Source organism: Neoarius graeffei, chromosome 5 (genome assembly GCF_027579695.1).
Source record: "Neoarius graeffei isolate fNeoGra1 chromosome 5, fNeoGra1.pri, whole genome shotgun sequence".
Classification (NCBI taxonomy): Eukaryota; Metazoa; Chordata; class Actinopteri; order Siluriformes; family Ariidae; genus Neoarius; species Neoarius graeffei.
In genome coordinates this window covers 14932963-14949812 of record NC_083573.1, presented here as the reverse complement: position 1 = coordinate 14949812, position 16850 = coordinate 14932963, and the positions used below count along the sequence as shown (strand labels likewise).

Here is a 16850-nt window from a genome sequence, read left to right as displayed (position 1 = left end):
TGCTGTCGCCTCACAGCAAGAAGGTCCGGGTTCGAGCCCCGTGGCCGGCGAGGGCCTTTCTGTGTGGAGTTTGCATGTTCTCCCCGTGTCCGCGTGGGTTTCCTCCGGGTGCTCCGGTTTCCCCCACAGTCCAAAGACATGCAGGTTAGGTTAACTGGTGACTCTAAATTGACCGTAGGTGTGAATGTGAGTGTGAATGGTTGTCTGTGTCTATGTGTCAGCCCTGTGATGACCTGGCGACTTGTCCAGGGTGTACCCTGCCTTTCGCCCGTAGTCAGCTGGGATAGGCTCCAGCTTGCCTGCGACCCTGTAGTACAGGATAAAGCGGCTAGAGATAATGAGATGAGACTGTTCTCACATTTTGTCTCGATTCAGTTGCTGTTTTATTATTTTTTATATGTGGCAGGAGCACAAGATCTCCCACTGGCAACTGTGCCATAACCCTAGTAAAATACGACTGAATTGAACGAAATTGCAATACACATATTACGGACATACAACAAAGAATCCTGTCAAGTTTCATGAAATTCCTCCAAAAATTGTGAGAGGAGCTGATTTCAGAAGGTGACATCGCCACGACATAATCCCCATTTGATGCCTTTCAGCCAGCGGGGGATAAAAATTGTAAGGGAAGTTGATTTCAGAAAGCAAGGATGCCTTGATGAAATCGCCAAAGTACAAGTTTGTTAATAATCAAGGGCATAGCTCCGGTAAAATTTGCCCAAATTAAACGAAATTTCAATACACGAATAACAGTCATATAACAAAGCCTTTGGCCAAGTTTGGTGAAATTCCTCCACAAATTATGAGAGGAGTTGATTTCAGAAGAACATAAACCCTCATGAAATTGTCAAAGTGCAAGTTATTTAATCAAGGGTCAAAACTCTGCTAAAATTTTCACAAACTGAATTAAATCACAATCTGTGTATTAGCGTCATATAACAAGGCCTTTTGCCAAACTACGAGAAATTCATCCACAAATTGTGAGAGGAGTTGATGTCAGAAGGCGAGCACATCTTCATGAAATTGTGAAAGTACAAGGTTGTTAATCAAGAGCTGTAACTCTGGTAAAATGCAACCGAATTGAACAAAATGACAATATGCGTACTACCGATATATAACAAGGCCTTTTGCCAAGTTTCGTGAAATTTCTCCAAAAATTGAGAGAGGACTTGATTTCAGAAGGAAAACACACTTATGAAATTGTCAAGGTATAATTTTGTTAATCAAGGGCTGTAACTCTGGTAAAATGTAACCCAGTTTAACGAAATTACAAAATGAGTATTACTGACATATAACAGAGAATCCTGGCAAGTTGCGTGAAATTCCTCCAAAAATTATGAGTTGATTTCAGAAGGTGAGCACCTTTCGAGGGAGGGACGGATGGACATCACCACGACGTAATCCCCCTTTGGGCCTTTCGGCCAGCGAGGGATAATAATCATGCAGCTCCAGGTCAAGAGCTTCAGTTTATGTTCACATCAAACAACAGGAAAAAGAAATGCTCTGACTTCACCCATGGCATGGTTGTTAGTTCGAGTATTTCAGAAACTGCTGATCTCGTGAGATTTTCCCACACAACACTCTCTTGGCTTTGCACAGAATGGTGCGAAAAACAAAAACCATCCAACAAGCTGCAGCTCTGCTTGTGGCAAAGCCGTGTTGATGAGAGGTCAGAGGATTGGTTTCAGGCTGAAAAGGTGGTTATGCTTACTCAAATAAGTAGTACAACTGTAGTGAGGAGAAAATCATCTCATGTCAGAACATACAATGCATACAAGGTGGATCAAACCCAGTAAGGAGCACTGGGTTTCACTTGCATCCAGAACTGAGAGCAGGCATAGAGTAACCAAAACTGAACAGCTGAAGACTGGAAAAAATGTAGCCTGGTCTGATTAATCATGATTTCTGCTGCAACATGCACATGGCAGGGTCAGTATTTGGCATCAATGCAACTTGTTTCAGCAGTTGAGGCTGATGTAATGGTGTGGGGAATGTTTTCCTGGCACATATTAGGCCCCTTAATACCCACAATGCATTATTTGAAGGCACCTTATTTGAGTATTGTTATTGACCACGTCCATCCCCATCCTCTCATAGCTACATCCAGCATAATGTGGTCAAATGGATTTAGTATAAATACACAGGTGATTATAGGAAATCGCATGCGGATTGTCTGAATTTCTTGAAACACTAAGAGTGACTCAGCAAAATGGCAGCCAATCGCTTCGTCACCATAAGTGAGGATGAATTCAAAATTATGGAAGAAAATGCTGTTCCTAAAAGCACTAAAGATGCTATGAAGTTCGGTCGAAAACTATTCAAAGGTCAGATGGAATTGTGATTTATTTTATCTGTTTCAAAACAAAGTACTTCATGTTGCTTGGCGTAGATAAGTGGCAAGCCTGTGCCACGCCTTTATTACATTTGCTTGCTGCTTTTGAGGATTTAAATACTTATTTTTTTTAAACAACAACCTGTGTATTTCTACTAAAACAATTATCCGCCTCAAACTCAGTGAATAATAACTTCAACTTCATCTTGGTTATTATTCAACTTCACCTTCGTTGAATAATTATTAAATAAATGGATAAAACACTAAAATGGGTGTTTTTAATTCATGGGCTGTTTCTCAATCCAGTAGTGAGATTAAAAAGTGTTCAATACCTTCAGCATTGTTGACGCACCTGAAAGACACATACCACAATCGTCTTAATCGTTGCATTTGGTTCAACTTGTGTGTTGCTTTATTAAACATAAATGTACTCATTCTGTTGCACACACACTAATCTTACAACTTGGTTTTATAATTTTTTTTTAATCGTCAGCAATAAATACACAGCATGGTGGCACAGTGGGTAGCATTATGACCTCTCAGCTTCAGGATCACCAGTCTGATCCTGAGCTCGAGTTACTGTCTGTCCGGTGTTTCTGTACATATTGTCTCTCTCTACGTCCATGTGGGTTTTTTTTCCACCAGGTTCTCCCGTTTCCTTACGGATTGGCAAAGATAAAATGCACTCAAGTGAGGCGCTCTGGCTCCACCATGACTCTGATCAGGTTAGAGCGGTTAATGACACCAAGTACATGAATTAATTTAAAAAAAAAAAAAAAGTGGTTCTGTTCAGAGTTCTGCTCTTTACCCTAAATCTCTGACGTCGATCACAGCTGACGCATCAAATCCAGCACACAGAGAGAGAGAGAGAGAGAGAGAGCGAGAGAGAGCGCATAGGTAGAAGATCCAACATTCTTAGCAAGCATGCTTGCTGTATTTCCATGTTTAAGCTCCAACACAGTGTGTGCAGTCTGGAGCTGGTGTCTGAACATCAGTGTTCCGGTGAAGAACCAGCCCTGTTCGAGTTGAACATACAGGACTTGGCCCTCAGACCCACTGCATATCAAAAGGTAATACTTTTTTGCCATGCCTTAGTGCATGTGAAGTTGAAGGACTTTCTCAAAAGCAGCCATTTCCAGATGTGCGTCTTGTCTGGGTTATGACAGTAAGCGGCTGTATTCGGACAGCGCTGAGGACTTCTTTACTCCGTCCCAAATTCTGGCAGCATAGTGGAACCTGTGCAGGTACAAACAAGCCATATACATTAGTATTCATAAAGTGTACCATGTTACAGTAGAAGTTATGAAACTACTAATAAAGATAAGAACGAGCATGATATTGAAAAGAAACCTCAACTGTAGCAACATTAAGTGTTCGTTATTTAAGTGATGACAAGTAAGTTTCTATTAGCACTTTACTTAAAAATACAAGCCTCAACGCCAGGCATTGCCCGAATGCGCGATTTGCCTGACCAAGATGCTCGGGCAGAAATATTTTAGCGAGTCAGGCCTGTTTGGGCACACCTATGGTCAGCTTCCTTAAGCACAAAAGTGAGTTTCGAGTGAGTACATTACAAAAAACAAGACGTATTAACCAGCATCCTCTCCTCCGCTGTGATCACCATTTTGTTTTTTTTCTTCCCGATTTGTAACCCCGATTCTGATTGGCTTGCTTCAGGCATGCGTGCGCATTTGTGCTTTTCATCACTACGAGTGGTCGCTGGTGCCCTCTACGTTTTCCCAGGTTGACTTCAGGATGCACATTATATATGTAAAAAAGCTGACGTAGATGAGAAGGACAGGTTGTTTCATTTCATTTCCTCCTAAATGCAATGGCAAACTGAATGATAAGACAGTACTGCAGTACAGACTCCTGTTTTATAATGCTTTTAGTTTTATAATTCATCTTTGCAATATTGCTAGTCATTGTTATCGGCTAAACAAAGTGTGTCTTGTGTCCTAAACTCTATATAAAAAGACGTATTACGTCCCGTACACAAGTCTTACATATATGATACTGACTTATGTTTTCAGGGCTTTTCTTGTTCTTCTGTTGCAGAAATAAATGTTTTGGGTTTTTTTTTAAACATGTACTTTTGTCTAAATAACTCAATTATACCCCTAGAAAACATATCAGTATTACCTTGAACTGTGTACTTGAAAACTTGCCGAAATACCGCAAAATTTTAGGGCAAAAGGAAATTCAAGGGGGGGCCAAAAATTTTTTGAGGCTATTTGGTGTCAAAAGTTAACGTTGAGGCCTGAAATATGATGTCACAATTATCTGTAAAATCCAAACAAGACAGTCAACGATGGTGTAGCTCACTCCAGCCCTGTCGAGTCCAGAAGGAACGATCTAAAGTGGGCCACTTTGCGCGATAAATGTTGCAAGCTATATACAAGCTATATTATAGAAGCGATATCCACCCTAGGAATACTGACCTATTTGCCAGAAAGAATCCAAAACAGCGAGGAATTGACTGAGAAGAAGCGATTTTTGTTTAACTGCTCATTAAGGCTTAATTAGTACATAACTTCATTCATAATTGTAATTAAGCAAATCTGGATAGAAGTTGTTATATGCACCCTAGGTAAAAGAATCAAAATTGGTGAAGAATTGAGGGAGAAGCAGCGATTTGTGTGGAGACTGCTCGTTAGGGCTTAATTACTCCATATCTTCATTATGAATTGCAATTATGCAAATTTGGGTAGAAGTCATATGCACCCCAGGCAGACCCACCTTCCTGCCCAAAAGAATAACAAGAGTGCTCCGAGAGCACAATATCCCCCGCTGGCAACTATGCCACAACTCCGGTAAAATGTGACTGAATTGAATGAAATTGTAATATGTGTATTACCAACATATAACAAAGAATCCTGTCAAGTTTCGTGAAATTCCTCCAAAAATTGTGAGAGGAGTTGATTGCCACGACATAATCCCCTTTCGGGCCTTTCAGCCAGCAGGGAGATAAAAATTGTAAGGGAAGTTGATTTCAGAAAGCAAGCACACCTTGATGAAATTGCCAAAGTACAAGTTTGTTAATAATCAAGGGCATAACTCTGGGAAAATTTGCCCAAATTAAACAAAATTTCAATCTGCATAAAACGGTCATATAACAAAGCCTTTGGCCAAGTTTGGTGAAATTCCTCCACAAATTGCGAGAGGAGTTGATTTCAGAAGAACGTACACCCTCATGAAATTGTCAAAGTACAAGTTATTTAATCAAGGGTCAAAACTCTGGAAAATTTTTCACAAACGAAATTAAATTGCAATATGCGTATTAGCGTCATATAACAAGGCCTTTTGGCAAACTACGAGAAATTCAACCAAAAATTGTGAGAGGAGTTGATGTCAGAAGGCAAGCACGCCTTCATGAAATTGTGAAAGTACGAGGCTGTTAATCAAGGGCTGTAACTCTGGTAAAATGCGACCGAATTGAACAAAATAACAATATGCGTACTACCGACATATAACAAGGCCTTTTGCCAAGTTCTGTGAAATTTCTCTACAAATTGTGGGAGGAGTTGATTTCAGAAGGAAAACACTCATGAAATTGTCAAAGTATAATTTTCTGAATTAAGGGCTGCAACTCTGGTAAAAATATGACCCAATTTAACGAAATTACAAAATGCGTATTACTGACATATAACAAAGAATCCTGCCAGGTTTGGTGAAATTCCTCCAAAAATTGTAAGAGGAGTTGATTTCAGAACGCAAGCACCCTTCGAGGGACGGAGGGGTGGACGGACGGAAATCGCAACGACATAATCCACCTTCGGGCCTTTCGGCCAGCGGGGGATAAAAATCGGTGAAGAACAGAGAGAAGCAGTGATTTTTGTGAAATGTGGACGACGCCGGACGGACAACACATGATGGCACAAGCTCATCCGCCTGCTGGCTTGATGAGCTAATAATTGACGTATTATTGAGACTTTCATTTCATATGGGAATTTCTCAAATGGGTAAAAGCATTAAACTGTCTCAGTTGTAAAGTTAAAAGATAAATAATGAAATTAATTCTTAGTAGTAGACTCTTGGACTCTGATATACATATTTGGCAAAATTGAAAACAGCTATGAAATTAAAATAATGAGGAGTCCGTATTCAAGTCCGTATTCAAGAGGGCGAATGAGTTGAATGACTTCTTCAACCGGTTCAACCAGCCCACGTCCCCCCCACCCTCCCCCTCACTGCAGCCATCTCTCCTTCCCTCAACACACCTCCCCCCAGTCATCGCAGCAGCCCCCTCCTCCCCCACCTCAACACAGACTCCTCCATGCATTACTGCAGACCAGGTCAGAAGTCAACTGAGGAAGCTTCACCCCAGGAAAGCAGCAGGCCCGGACAAGGCGTCCCTGACTACTGAAGACCTGCGCTGCTGAACTGGGTGAACCACTCCAACGCATTTTCAACCTCAGCCTGCAGCTGGGGAGAGTGCCCACCCTCTGGAAGACATCATGCATCGTTCCAGTTCCCAAGAAGAACCGGCCCAGAAAGCTGAATGACTTCCAACCGGCGGCACCCACTTCACATCTGATGAAGATGTTGGAGTGGCTCTTCCTCAGCCTCCAGGTGCAACATGCCCAGGACTGTCTGCAGTTTGCATACCAGGCAGGTGCTGGTGTAGAAGACACCATCCTCTACCTGCTACACCGAGCCCACTCGCATCTGGATAAGGGAAATGGCACAGTGAGGATCCTTTTCTTGGACTTCTCAAGTGCCTTCAACACCATCCAGCCCCTTATGCTTCAGGACAAACTGAACAGGATGCGAGTGGACCCCTGCCTGGTCACCTGGATCTCCAGCTACCTCACCGACAGGCCGCAGTACGTCAGGCTGAAGGACATCACGTCTGACACTGTGATTAGCAGCACCGGAGCACCCCAGGGCATGGTGCTGGCGCCTCTTCTCTTCACCCTGTACACCGCGGACTTCTGCTACAACTCGGAGCTGTGTCACATTGAGAAGTTTGCCGATGACAACCATCGCGGGGTGTATCAGGGACAACAGAGAGGAGGGAGTATAGGAGCCTGGTGAGGGACTTTGCTGTTTGGTGCAACAGGAACCATCTGCAGCTCAACACCTCAAAGACCAAGGAGCTGGTCATTGACTTTGGGCGGTCCAGACCAAGGTCACAACCAGTTCTGATCGAGGGAGTCGAGGTGGAGGCTGTGGATTCTTACAAGTACCTCGGGCTGTGGCTGGATAGCAAGCTGGTCTGGACTTGCAACACCAACTACTTGTACAGGAAGGGACAGAGCAAGCTGTACTTCCTGAGGCGGTTGCGGTCCTTTGGGCCACACCAATTCGATTAGTTGGTTCTCGGAATCGCCGCTTGAAGAAAATGCAAAATGAAAAAAAAATCGAAAATCAAACTCCCACCAACAGAAAAACATCATGACTGATGGTTCAAAATACTGAAGACTGCAGGTTGAGGTCACGTGACGCTGAAAACCAATCAAATTGCCCCTTTCACTTTAAAGACTTGTGGAAGAAACACGCCTGTGGAGGGGAATCCTGCAAAGCCTGTGTTTATGATTGTTAGGATAGTCAGCGAACAGAAGCGTAAAATCTTTGACAGGTGTGTCGAAATTCAAGAGGGGGAAAACTTTGCACAGTTGTACTCAAGATGCCGTGAGCTTGTTACCCTGCGATGTGCCAACTTGGACAACAACTCTGTGGAGGTGGGTTTGATTTATATATTTCATTGATTGATGTGAGGGGCAAACAAAAAAATCATTCAAAGTATTTAGCCATCAGAAGTAGCCTACTCCTGGTCAAATCTTTTTTTCTGTGCATTGTACATGTTCAATTGACTGTAATTCAATCGTTTATTTAGCCCATCTGTTTACTGGTTTGCCTGTATTGTTTGGTCTATTTCCACCGCTAATTTTACCATCAGAGCATTTTTTTAATTTTATTTTTATTTCGCTCGCTTCATATTTTTCCTGAAAAAATCAGAGAAACAACTAATTAAATTGGTGTGGCCTTAACATCTGCAGGAAACTCCTGTGGATGTTCTATCAGTCCGTGGTTGCCACTGTCCTGTTTTACACCGTGGTGTGCTGGGGGGGCAGCACATCCATGAAGGACACATCCAGGCTGGACAAACTGATCAGCCGGGCCGGCTCTGTGGTCGGCATGAAGCTGGACTCTCTGGTGACGGTGGCAGAGAAGAGGACTATGGACAAAATACTGAACATCATGGACGATGCCAGTCACCCTCTGCACACAGTCATCAACAACCAGAGGAGCCTGTTCAGTGACAGAATGCTCTTTCCCAAGTGCAGGACGAACAGACTCAAAAACTCCATAAGATGAGAAAAAAATCCAAAGTGCTCAGGAATTGATGAATCACGTAGGTTGCTGCTCAGCTCATGTTTTCTGTATGAAATAGCCATGTAAAATAAAGACTTTTTATATCGTTGGATTCCTTCTTTTTTCAAAAGACTTAAAAACTCATTTGTCCCTCACGCCATCAGACTGTACAACTCCCCTCTGGGGGGGGAGAAGGGGTAACAGAAGGACAGAGGACAGGAAGGAGCAGTAGCCTAGCCTAACAATAAGCAATGCTGGACAATGTGCAATATAATGTGCAACACCTCTTCTGCTGGACTCCCCCCCCCATCTTATTCTTTTTTATATTTGTATATGTAAATATTTAATTTAATTTATCTAGAAGTTTTTCTCCATTTCTATTCTCTGTTTATCCTGTAATGACGCTACTGGAATTTTAATTTCCCTGAGGGAACCCGCCCAAAGGGATCAATAAAGTTCGATCTAATCAACTAATAATCCATTAGCGGAGTGAAGCTCCACACTTGAGAGAATATGGGGACGCACTGACATGATTTTTGATGGCTTTCGTGACTGTACCAACGATGAACGTGTACCATCACAGGGAACCCGATCATAAGGCTCTGATAAAACACTTGACCACCGGACAACAAAATTTGTATCTTTATTTACCCAAGATAGATGGGTTTTTATCCAGCGGCAAATATTTTTAATTTGCTTTTTAAAAAATAACGTGGGATTATTTACTAACACAGTCGACAGAAAATATTCATGACAGTTTTGTATAAAACAGGTTTAATTAGTCCACGAGCTTGTTGGACAGTTGTAACCAGACAACTGTTTGACATCAAGTTTGATATATTAAGATCGCAGCTCGAACCTTCGGAGCTCATACACTGCATTCGGTCGAGGAGGATGTTCTCCAGTAGGTTTTTATCCCACTATTTTTCCATCGCGGGCAATGCATCTTTGTATTGTACACTTTTTTTTTTTTAACCTGAACGATTTCTTACTCTGTACACTCGTGTAAACAATTATTGTAAAGTTCAATAGCAATTATGAGCATCTTTCTTTTGTGCTAGATAATCTAAACCTAACACGGATCGATATCAATTAGTTCTCATGCCTGAAAATATTCGATCATAACTGTACAGTAATGCTGTAAAGTGAAAGCGCTGGCTCACTGCTGTCCACCAGGCACCCAGCACAGTCACACCATAAAATGTCATGGTGTCGTTTCTGGGTGTCAAAGAAAGGAATAAATATGTATTCGTAACTGATGCTTATCTCATTATTGGTATCACTGTCACAAGACAATGCAGCGATTTATTGACGGGAAATATACTACACGACACAATTGACTGTGATATAATATTACCCTATTCAGGTTTATTTTGCATCTTTGCAAATATTTTGCTCATGCACTCATCAGGATCTCCACTTTCAGACACTGCCTAAAAATATCTACCGTACAGCACCCTCCACAATTATTGGCACCCCTCGTTAAGATACATGTTCTTAGGCTTCTAATAAATGCATTTTTTTAAAAATAATATAGGACAACAATGCAAAAAAAGAGAAAAATCCAACCTTTAATTCAAGTGCATTTATTCAGTGGGGAAAAAAAAAAAATCCCACATTAAGAAATGATTCTTTTCCATGAAATCATGTGTGCCACAATTATCGTCACCCCTCATGTTAATACTTTGTATAACTCCCTTTTGTCAACAAGACAGCACTTAATATTCTCCGATAACATTTCACAAGATGGGAGAATACAGAGAGAGGGATATTTGACCATTCCTCTTTGCACAATCTCTCCAAATCATCCAGAGTCCTGTGCACTCTCCTCTTCAGCTCACACCACATGTTTTCAATTGGGTTGAGGTCTGGGGACTGAGATGGCCATGGGAGGGGCTTGATTTTGTGTCTGGTGAACCATTTTTGTGTAGATCTGGCCACATGTTTAGGGTCATTATCTTGCTGAAAGACCCAGTGACAACCCATCTTCAGCTTTCGGGCAGAGGCCACCAGATTTTGATTTAAAATGTCCTGGTATTTCAAAGAGTTCATGATGCCATGCACCCTAACAAGGTTCCCGGGGCCTTTGGAAGAGAAACAGGCCCACAGCATCACCGATCCTCCCCCATACATCACAGTGGGCGTGAGGTGCTTTTCCGCATACTCATCTTTTGTGATGTATTAGGCTACGTTCACACTGCAGGCTGAAGTTACTCAAATCCGATCTTTTCGCCCATATGTGACCTGTATCCGATCTTTTATTGACAATATGAACGACACAGATCCGATTTTTTCAAATCCGACCCAGGCCGTTTGGATATGTGGTCCTAATTCCAATTCCTATCCGCTCTTTTCATATGCGACTTCAGTCTGAAGCGCCAGGTCGCATTTATCCGACTTACACGTCATCAACAAGCCACAAACGTCACTATTCTGCGCTGAAGTAGGCGGCGGGTCTCTCAAAAAAAAAGTTACAACAACATGACGCATATGACATCAATGTGAGGGACGCTTCGGGCTGTGAAGGTTCTGAATCTTCTCAATGGAAGGACGCAGAGGTTAGGGAGCTGATTTCCATTTGGGGGGATGCAGCTATTCAAGCTAGATTGGATGGGTCATACCGCAACCGGGCGGTTTTACTTCCGTAAACACTGGCCATGCTCACTGCGTGTGACGTCGTCGTATCCTGCAATGCGCATGCGGAACACTTTTAGGTCGCTTTTCGTTCATACTGAGGATCACATACAAGTCGCATATATTTGTTAATGTGAACGACCTCTTAGAGTGTTTGTTGCCAAAAAGCTCTATCTTGGTCTCATCTGACCAAAGCACACGTTCCCAGTTGAAGTCCCAGCACCGCTTAGCGAACTCCAGACGTTTACGTTTATGCTTGGAAGTGAGAAAAGGTTTTTTCTGTGCATGCCTCCCAAACAGCTTGTTGGCATGTACCGTAGATAGCGCCTGATGGTTGTTATGGAGACTTTGCGACTCAAGATGCTACTCTTTGATGCAATTCTCTAACAGTGAGCTTTGGAGAACTTTTTACTTCTCTTCCCATCCACCTCACTGTGTGTGGTGGCAAGATAAACTTGCATCCTCGTCCAGGCTTGTTTGCCACTGTTCCAGTTGTTTGAAACTTCTTGATGATTCCTCTGACTGTAGATATGGGCACGTGTAGGCGAGTGGCTATTTTCTTGTAGCCGTTGCCTGACTTATGAAGGTCGACACACATCTGCCTTACTTGAATGGTGTGTTCTCTTGTCTTTCCCATGTTGAAGAGTGGATAAGAGAAATAGGCCTCTGTGTCACATATTTATACCCCAGGGAAACAGGATATGATGAATTACTAATTAAAGGTTCCTAGACTACTCTGATCAATTTTATGAACTACGGTAGAAATGACAGAAATGCTTCAATTACATTTATTTTCTAGGAATTGTTATGGTGCCAATAATTGTGGAACAGGCGTTTTTATGAAAAATAATTATTTCTTAGTCAGGGATTTTTTTTTAATTCACTTGAATTAAGGGCTACATTTTTCAGTGTGAGATTATCTCATCTCATTATCTCTAGCCGCTTTATCCTGTCCTACAGGGTCGCAGGCAAGCTGGAGCCTATCCCAGCTGACTACGGGCGAGAGGCGGGGTACACCCTGGACAAGTCGCCAGGTCATCACAGGGCTGACACATAGACACAGACAACCATTCACACTCACATTCACACCTACGGTCAATTTAGAGTCACCAGTTAACCTGGTTATTTGATGCATGTCTTTGGACTGTGGGGGAAACCGGAGCACCCGGAGGAAACCCATGCGGACACGGGGAGAACATGCAAACTCCGCACAGAAAGGCCCTCGCCGGCCATGGGGCTCGAACCCGAATCTTCTTGCTGTGAGGCGACAGCGCTAACCACTACACCACCGTGCCGCCAGTGTGAGATTATGTTTCGGCAATAAAAATTGAATTTATTTTAAGCCTTTGAACACATCTAAATCAGGGGTGCCAATAATTGTGGAGGGCGCTGTATATGTTGAAACTCTTTGAAAGAATAAAATAGTTACAGCCGTAAGCTTCATGCCGTGAGAGAAACCTAGAACCTTTTATTCATGTTCATTGTTTGTTCGTCAAACTCGACTTGGCCTACCAGTTTTTCTCAGTGAGGATGGTGTGGGAGAGCTGATTACGGGGCATGGCCAGGACTTGGCTACGCAGTTTGGACACCAGGGAGGAAAAGCTCGGGTGGCCTTTGTAGCCGGGCAGCAGAGAGAAAAGAGGAGCAGATCCAGATCCTGGCACACAAAGAATTATCATCAAATTAGGAGATTAATAGAAATGTTTTCAAGTTGTGTAGCAGTTCGTATGGTGATGGTTCTCGTCACTGATATTACTGCTCAATATTCACCTGCGTTCTACTGTATAGTCATGTAGGCACTCACCAAAAGGATGAATTAACACAAGTTTAAATAAATAAATAACCAACCAACCTGCTCTTGTCAAAGCTTCATCTCCATCATTCTCCAGAACTGGCAAAAGGAAGAGATTGACTTCATTTTCGAGGTAGTCCCGGTCCAGTCCAGGGAAAATATTACAGTCCAACATGGACAGCATGCCTAAGAAACACCACCATATCATCAGCAGCTGTGCATCAAATAATCCTCCTCCTCCTACTACTACTAATAAAGAATCTTATGTTCAAGATACACATCCTTTACAGTGGGGCAAAAAAGTATTTAGTCAGCCACCAATTGTGCAAGTTCTCCCACTTAAAAAGATGAGAGAGGCCTGTAATTTTCATCATAGGTACACTTCAACTATGAGAGACAGAATGGGGGGAAAGAATCCAGGAAATCACATTGTAGGATTTTTAATGAATTAATTGGTAAATTCCTCGGTAAAATAAGTATTTGGTCACCTACAAACAAGCAAGATTTCTGGCTCTCACAGACCTGTAACAACTTCTTTAAGAGGCTCCTCTGTCCTCCACTCGTTACCTGTATTAATGGCATCTGTTTGAACTCGTTATCAGTATAAAAGACACCTGTCCACAACCTCAAACAGTCACACTCCAAACTCCACTATGGCCAAGACCAAAGAGCTGTCAAAGGACACCAGAAACAAAATTGTAGACCTGCACCAGGCTGGGAAGACTGAATCTCCAATAGGTAAGCAGCTTGGTGTGAAGAAATCAACTGTGGGAGCAATTATTAGAAAATGGAAGATATACAAGACCACTGATAATCACCCTCGATCTGGGGCTCCACACAAGATCTCACCCTGTGGGGTCAAAATGATCACAAGAACGGTGAGCAAAAATCCCAGAACCACACGGGGGGACCTAGTGAATGACCTGCAGAGAGCTGGGACCAAAGTAACAAAGGCTACCATCAGTAACACACTACGCCACCAGGGACTCAAATCCTGCAGTGCCAGACGTGTCTCCCTGCTTAAGCCAGTACATGTCCAGGCCCGTCTGAAGTTTGCTAGAGAGCATTTGGATGATCTGGAAGAGGATTGGGAGAATGTCATATGGTCAGATGAAATCAAAATAGAACTTTTTGGTAAAAACTCAACTTGTCGTGTTTGGAGGAGAAAGAATGCTGAGTTGCATCCAAAGAACACCATACCATACCTACTGTGAAGCATGGGGGTGGAAACATCACGCTTTGGGGCTGTTTTTCTGCAAAGGGACCAGGACGACTGATTCGTGTAAGGGAAAGAATGAATCGTGAGATTTTGTATCATGTATCGTGAGATTTTGAGTGAAAACCTCCTTCCATCAGCAAGGGCATTGAAGATGAAACATGGCTGGGTCTTTCAGCATGACAATGATCCCAAACACACCGCCCGGGCAACGAAGGAGTGACTTCGTAAGAAGCATTTCAAGGTCCTGGAGTGGCCTAGCCAGTCTCCAGATCTCAACCCCAGAGAAAATCTTTGGAGGGAGTTGAAAGTCCGTGTTGCCCAGCGACAGCCCCAAAACATCACTGCTCTAGAGGAGATCTGCATGGAGGAATGGGCCAAAATACCAGCAACAGTGTGTGAAAACCTTGTGAAGACTTACAGAAAACGTTTGACCTTTGTCATTGGCAACAAAGGGTATATAACAAAGTATTGAGATGAACTTTTGTTATTGACCAAATACTTATTTTCCACAATAATTTGCAAATAAATTCTTTAAAAATCAGACAATGTGATTTTCTGGATTTTTTTTCCCTCATTCTGTCTCTCATAGTTGAGGTATACCTATGATGAAAATTACAGGCCTCTCTCATCTTTAAGTGGGAGAACTTGCACAATTGGTGACTGACTAAATACTTTTTTGCCCCACTGTATATGCCAAATTAAACCTTACAGCTAGATGGCCTTTCAGATTTTTCAGGTGCAGGTCATAAAAAGAATTTTCCCCAACACCCAATTATTTTTGTTTATTGGACCGAAAACTACTGAATTCGAATCACAGACTTCCAATTTTATTATTTTTATTTCCCCCAAATAGAGCATTTAATTGTTCGCTATTTTTTCCTGCTTCACCCACGACGCAACACGAAATGATATGTCATGCATCACGTGGTGGGCTTTCCCCGCTTGCTCAAAGCATTGTGGGATACACATTTGAAACAGGAGAGAAAAATGGAGGACGCGAGTGTGCGAATGAAACGTGAAAGACCGACTACAGTAACGGAAAGCGAGAAGAAAAAAATGTTATGTTATATGCGAAGGGAAGGAAAGGAAATACAGGACCACACTAATAAATATCGGTGGTCAGCGAGCACCTCGGTGTGATCACCTGTTTGTTTAGCGACAGAATGATGGAACTGTCAGTACACGGTCAAAGGTAAACCTGTAGATGGCAGGAATGCAACACTGTGGATGCCAGCTGCCGTAAAACCCAAAAGATGAAGAAGGTGGTAAACTTATGCATGCGCATTATTTGTTCAATCCCCTCAAATTAAATAACTTCCCAGCCACAGAATGGCCTGGGTTTTTTTTTTTTAAGATATTACAGAAATAAACATGCATCACAATGACCAGTTTTCAGAGGGAACGAAATTTCATCGATTTTATGAAATTGAAAGGCCGTCTAGCTTTAATAAAAGTTCTGTAACGTAAGTGAAAAGAGAAAATCCTAACTAAAAACGCTAAAGATAAAAGAACACCTGTATTTCAAATTAGAAGAAAAAAAAGGTTTACTGAATTCAAAATCCATGAAGGCCACTTTTTCCTAGAAATGTCAGGAGTGCTGGACAAACCTTTATATTTCAGGTGGGAGTGGGCCATCAGTTTGTCCACAACCATGTGCATATCTTTCAGGTTTCGGGGACAGAACTCTTCTCTTCTTGCTTTGTTCTGCAGGAAAACTACAAAACACGACAACAAATGTGCAGCTCGTCTTCACCAAATGATGTCAATATGTACACCTTCAGGGGAACTGAAGGCAATTTTTTTTTATCATGAAAATTCTCTCTGTCTCATTTTATAAAAATGTAGGAATGCATTTCTGATAGCTATTTTGTCGCTGCTATAGCAAGTTATGAGTGTTAGAAATATGCTATGCAACATATCAGTCCATATGTCAAAGCAATGGCTGTAAACGAGATTCACTGAGACCTAGTAAAACGTACAGCGGAAATCAAAGTGACCAACATCTGCCAACGTCGTCAAAAGACGCGCGTGCCCTCTTTCGCATGCTGATGTAACCAAACCAGAAGTTTACCCTGTGCCCAAAATCACTCCCTACTCACTATATAGGGCACTATATAGTGGGGACGCCATTTTGTAATGCTGTCCGAAACCTTAGTGAGGATTATGTGGGAAATGCACTCAGTACAATATGTGTTTATCACAAAAATACATGCATTTATTATTTTGAAAACCCACCAGCCGCCTGATCTGGCAAGTTTTAATTGTGCGACAGTAATGACAAATACCAGCACGACGGACTAGTCCTTATCCTGTCATCTTTCCAACTCTTCTCTTCTCCACGTTGGTTCGAAGTCATACGGAATAATCTCCATCACTGATGAAGCTGGCAAATCTCGAAATTAATCTAAATTGGAATGATATGGCGATCTGGCCGACGTGTGAACAGTTTTCAAAATGGCGACGCTGACGCTTCACGTTTGAAGTCTCGCACAAGTCTCGTGAAGATGGCGCGGATAATCGACGCCTGCTGTGGACCATACAAACTACAGTGG

General features: G+C 42.4%; 1 protein-coding gene across 1 annotated transcript in view; it reads right to left on the bottom strand.

The window, feature by feature from the left end:
- Positions 1-2786: 2786 nt before the first annotated feature.
- The window catches only part of smg9 (SMG9 nonsense mediated mRNA decay factor), a 60093-nt gene continuing 46029 nt past the window's right edge, over positions 2787-16850 (bottom strand). The window contains exons 12-15 of the mRNA XM_060921250.1: positions 15906-16013; positions 13140-13265; positions 12800-12944; positions 2787-3571 (exon numbers count right to left, since the gene is read on the bottom strand). Of these exons, the coding sequence (XP_060777233.1) occupies positions 3493-3571; positions 12800-12944; positions 13140-13265; positions 15906-16013 (458 nt within the window). The 3' untranslated portion in view covers positions 2787-3492. The remainder of the gene's footprint in view (positions 3572-12799; positions 12945-13139; positions 13266-15905; positions 16014-16850) is intronic.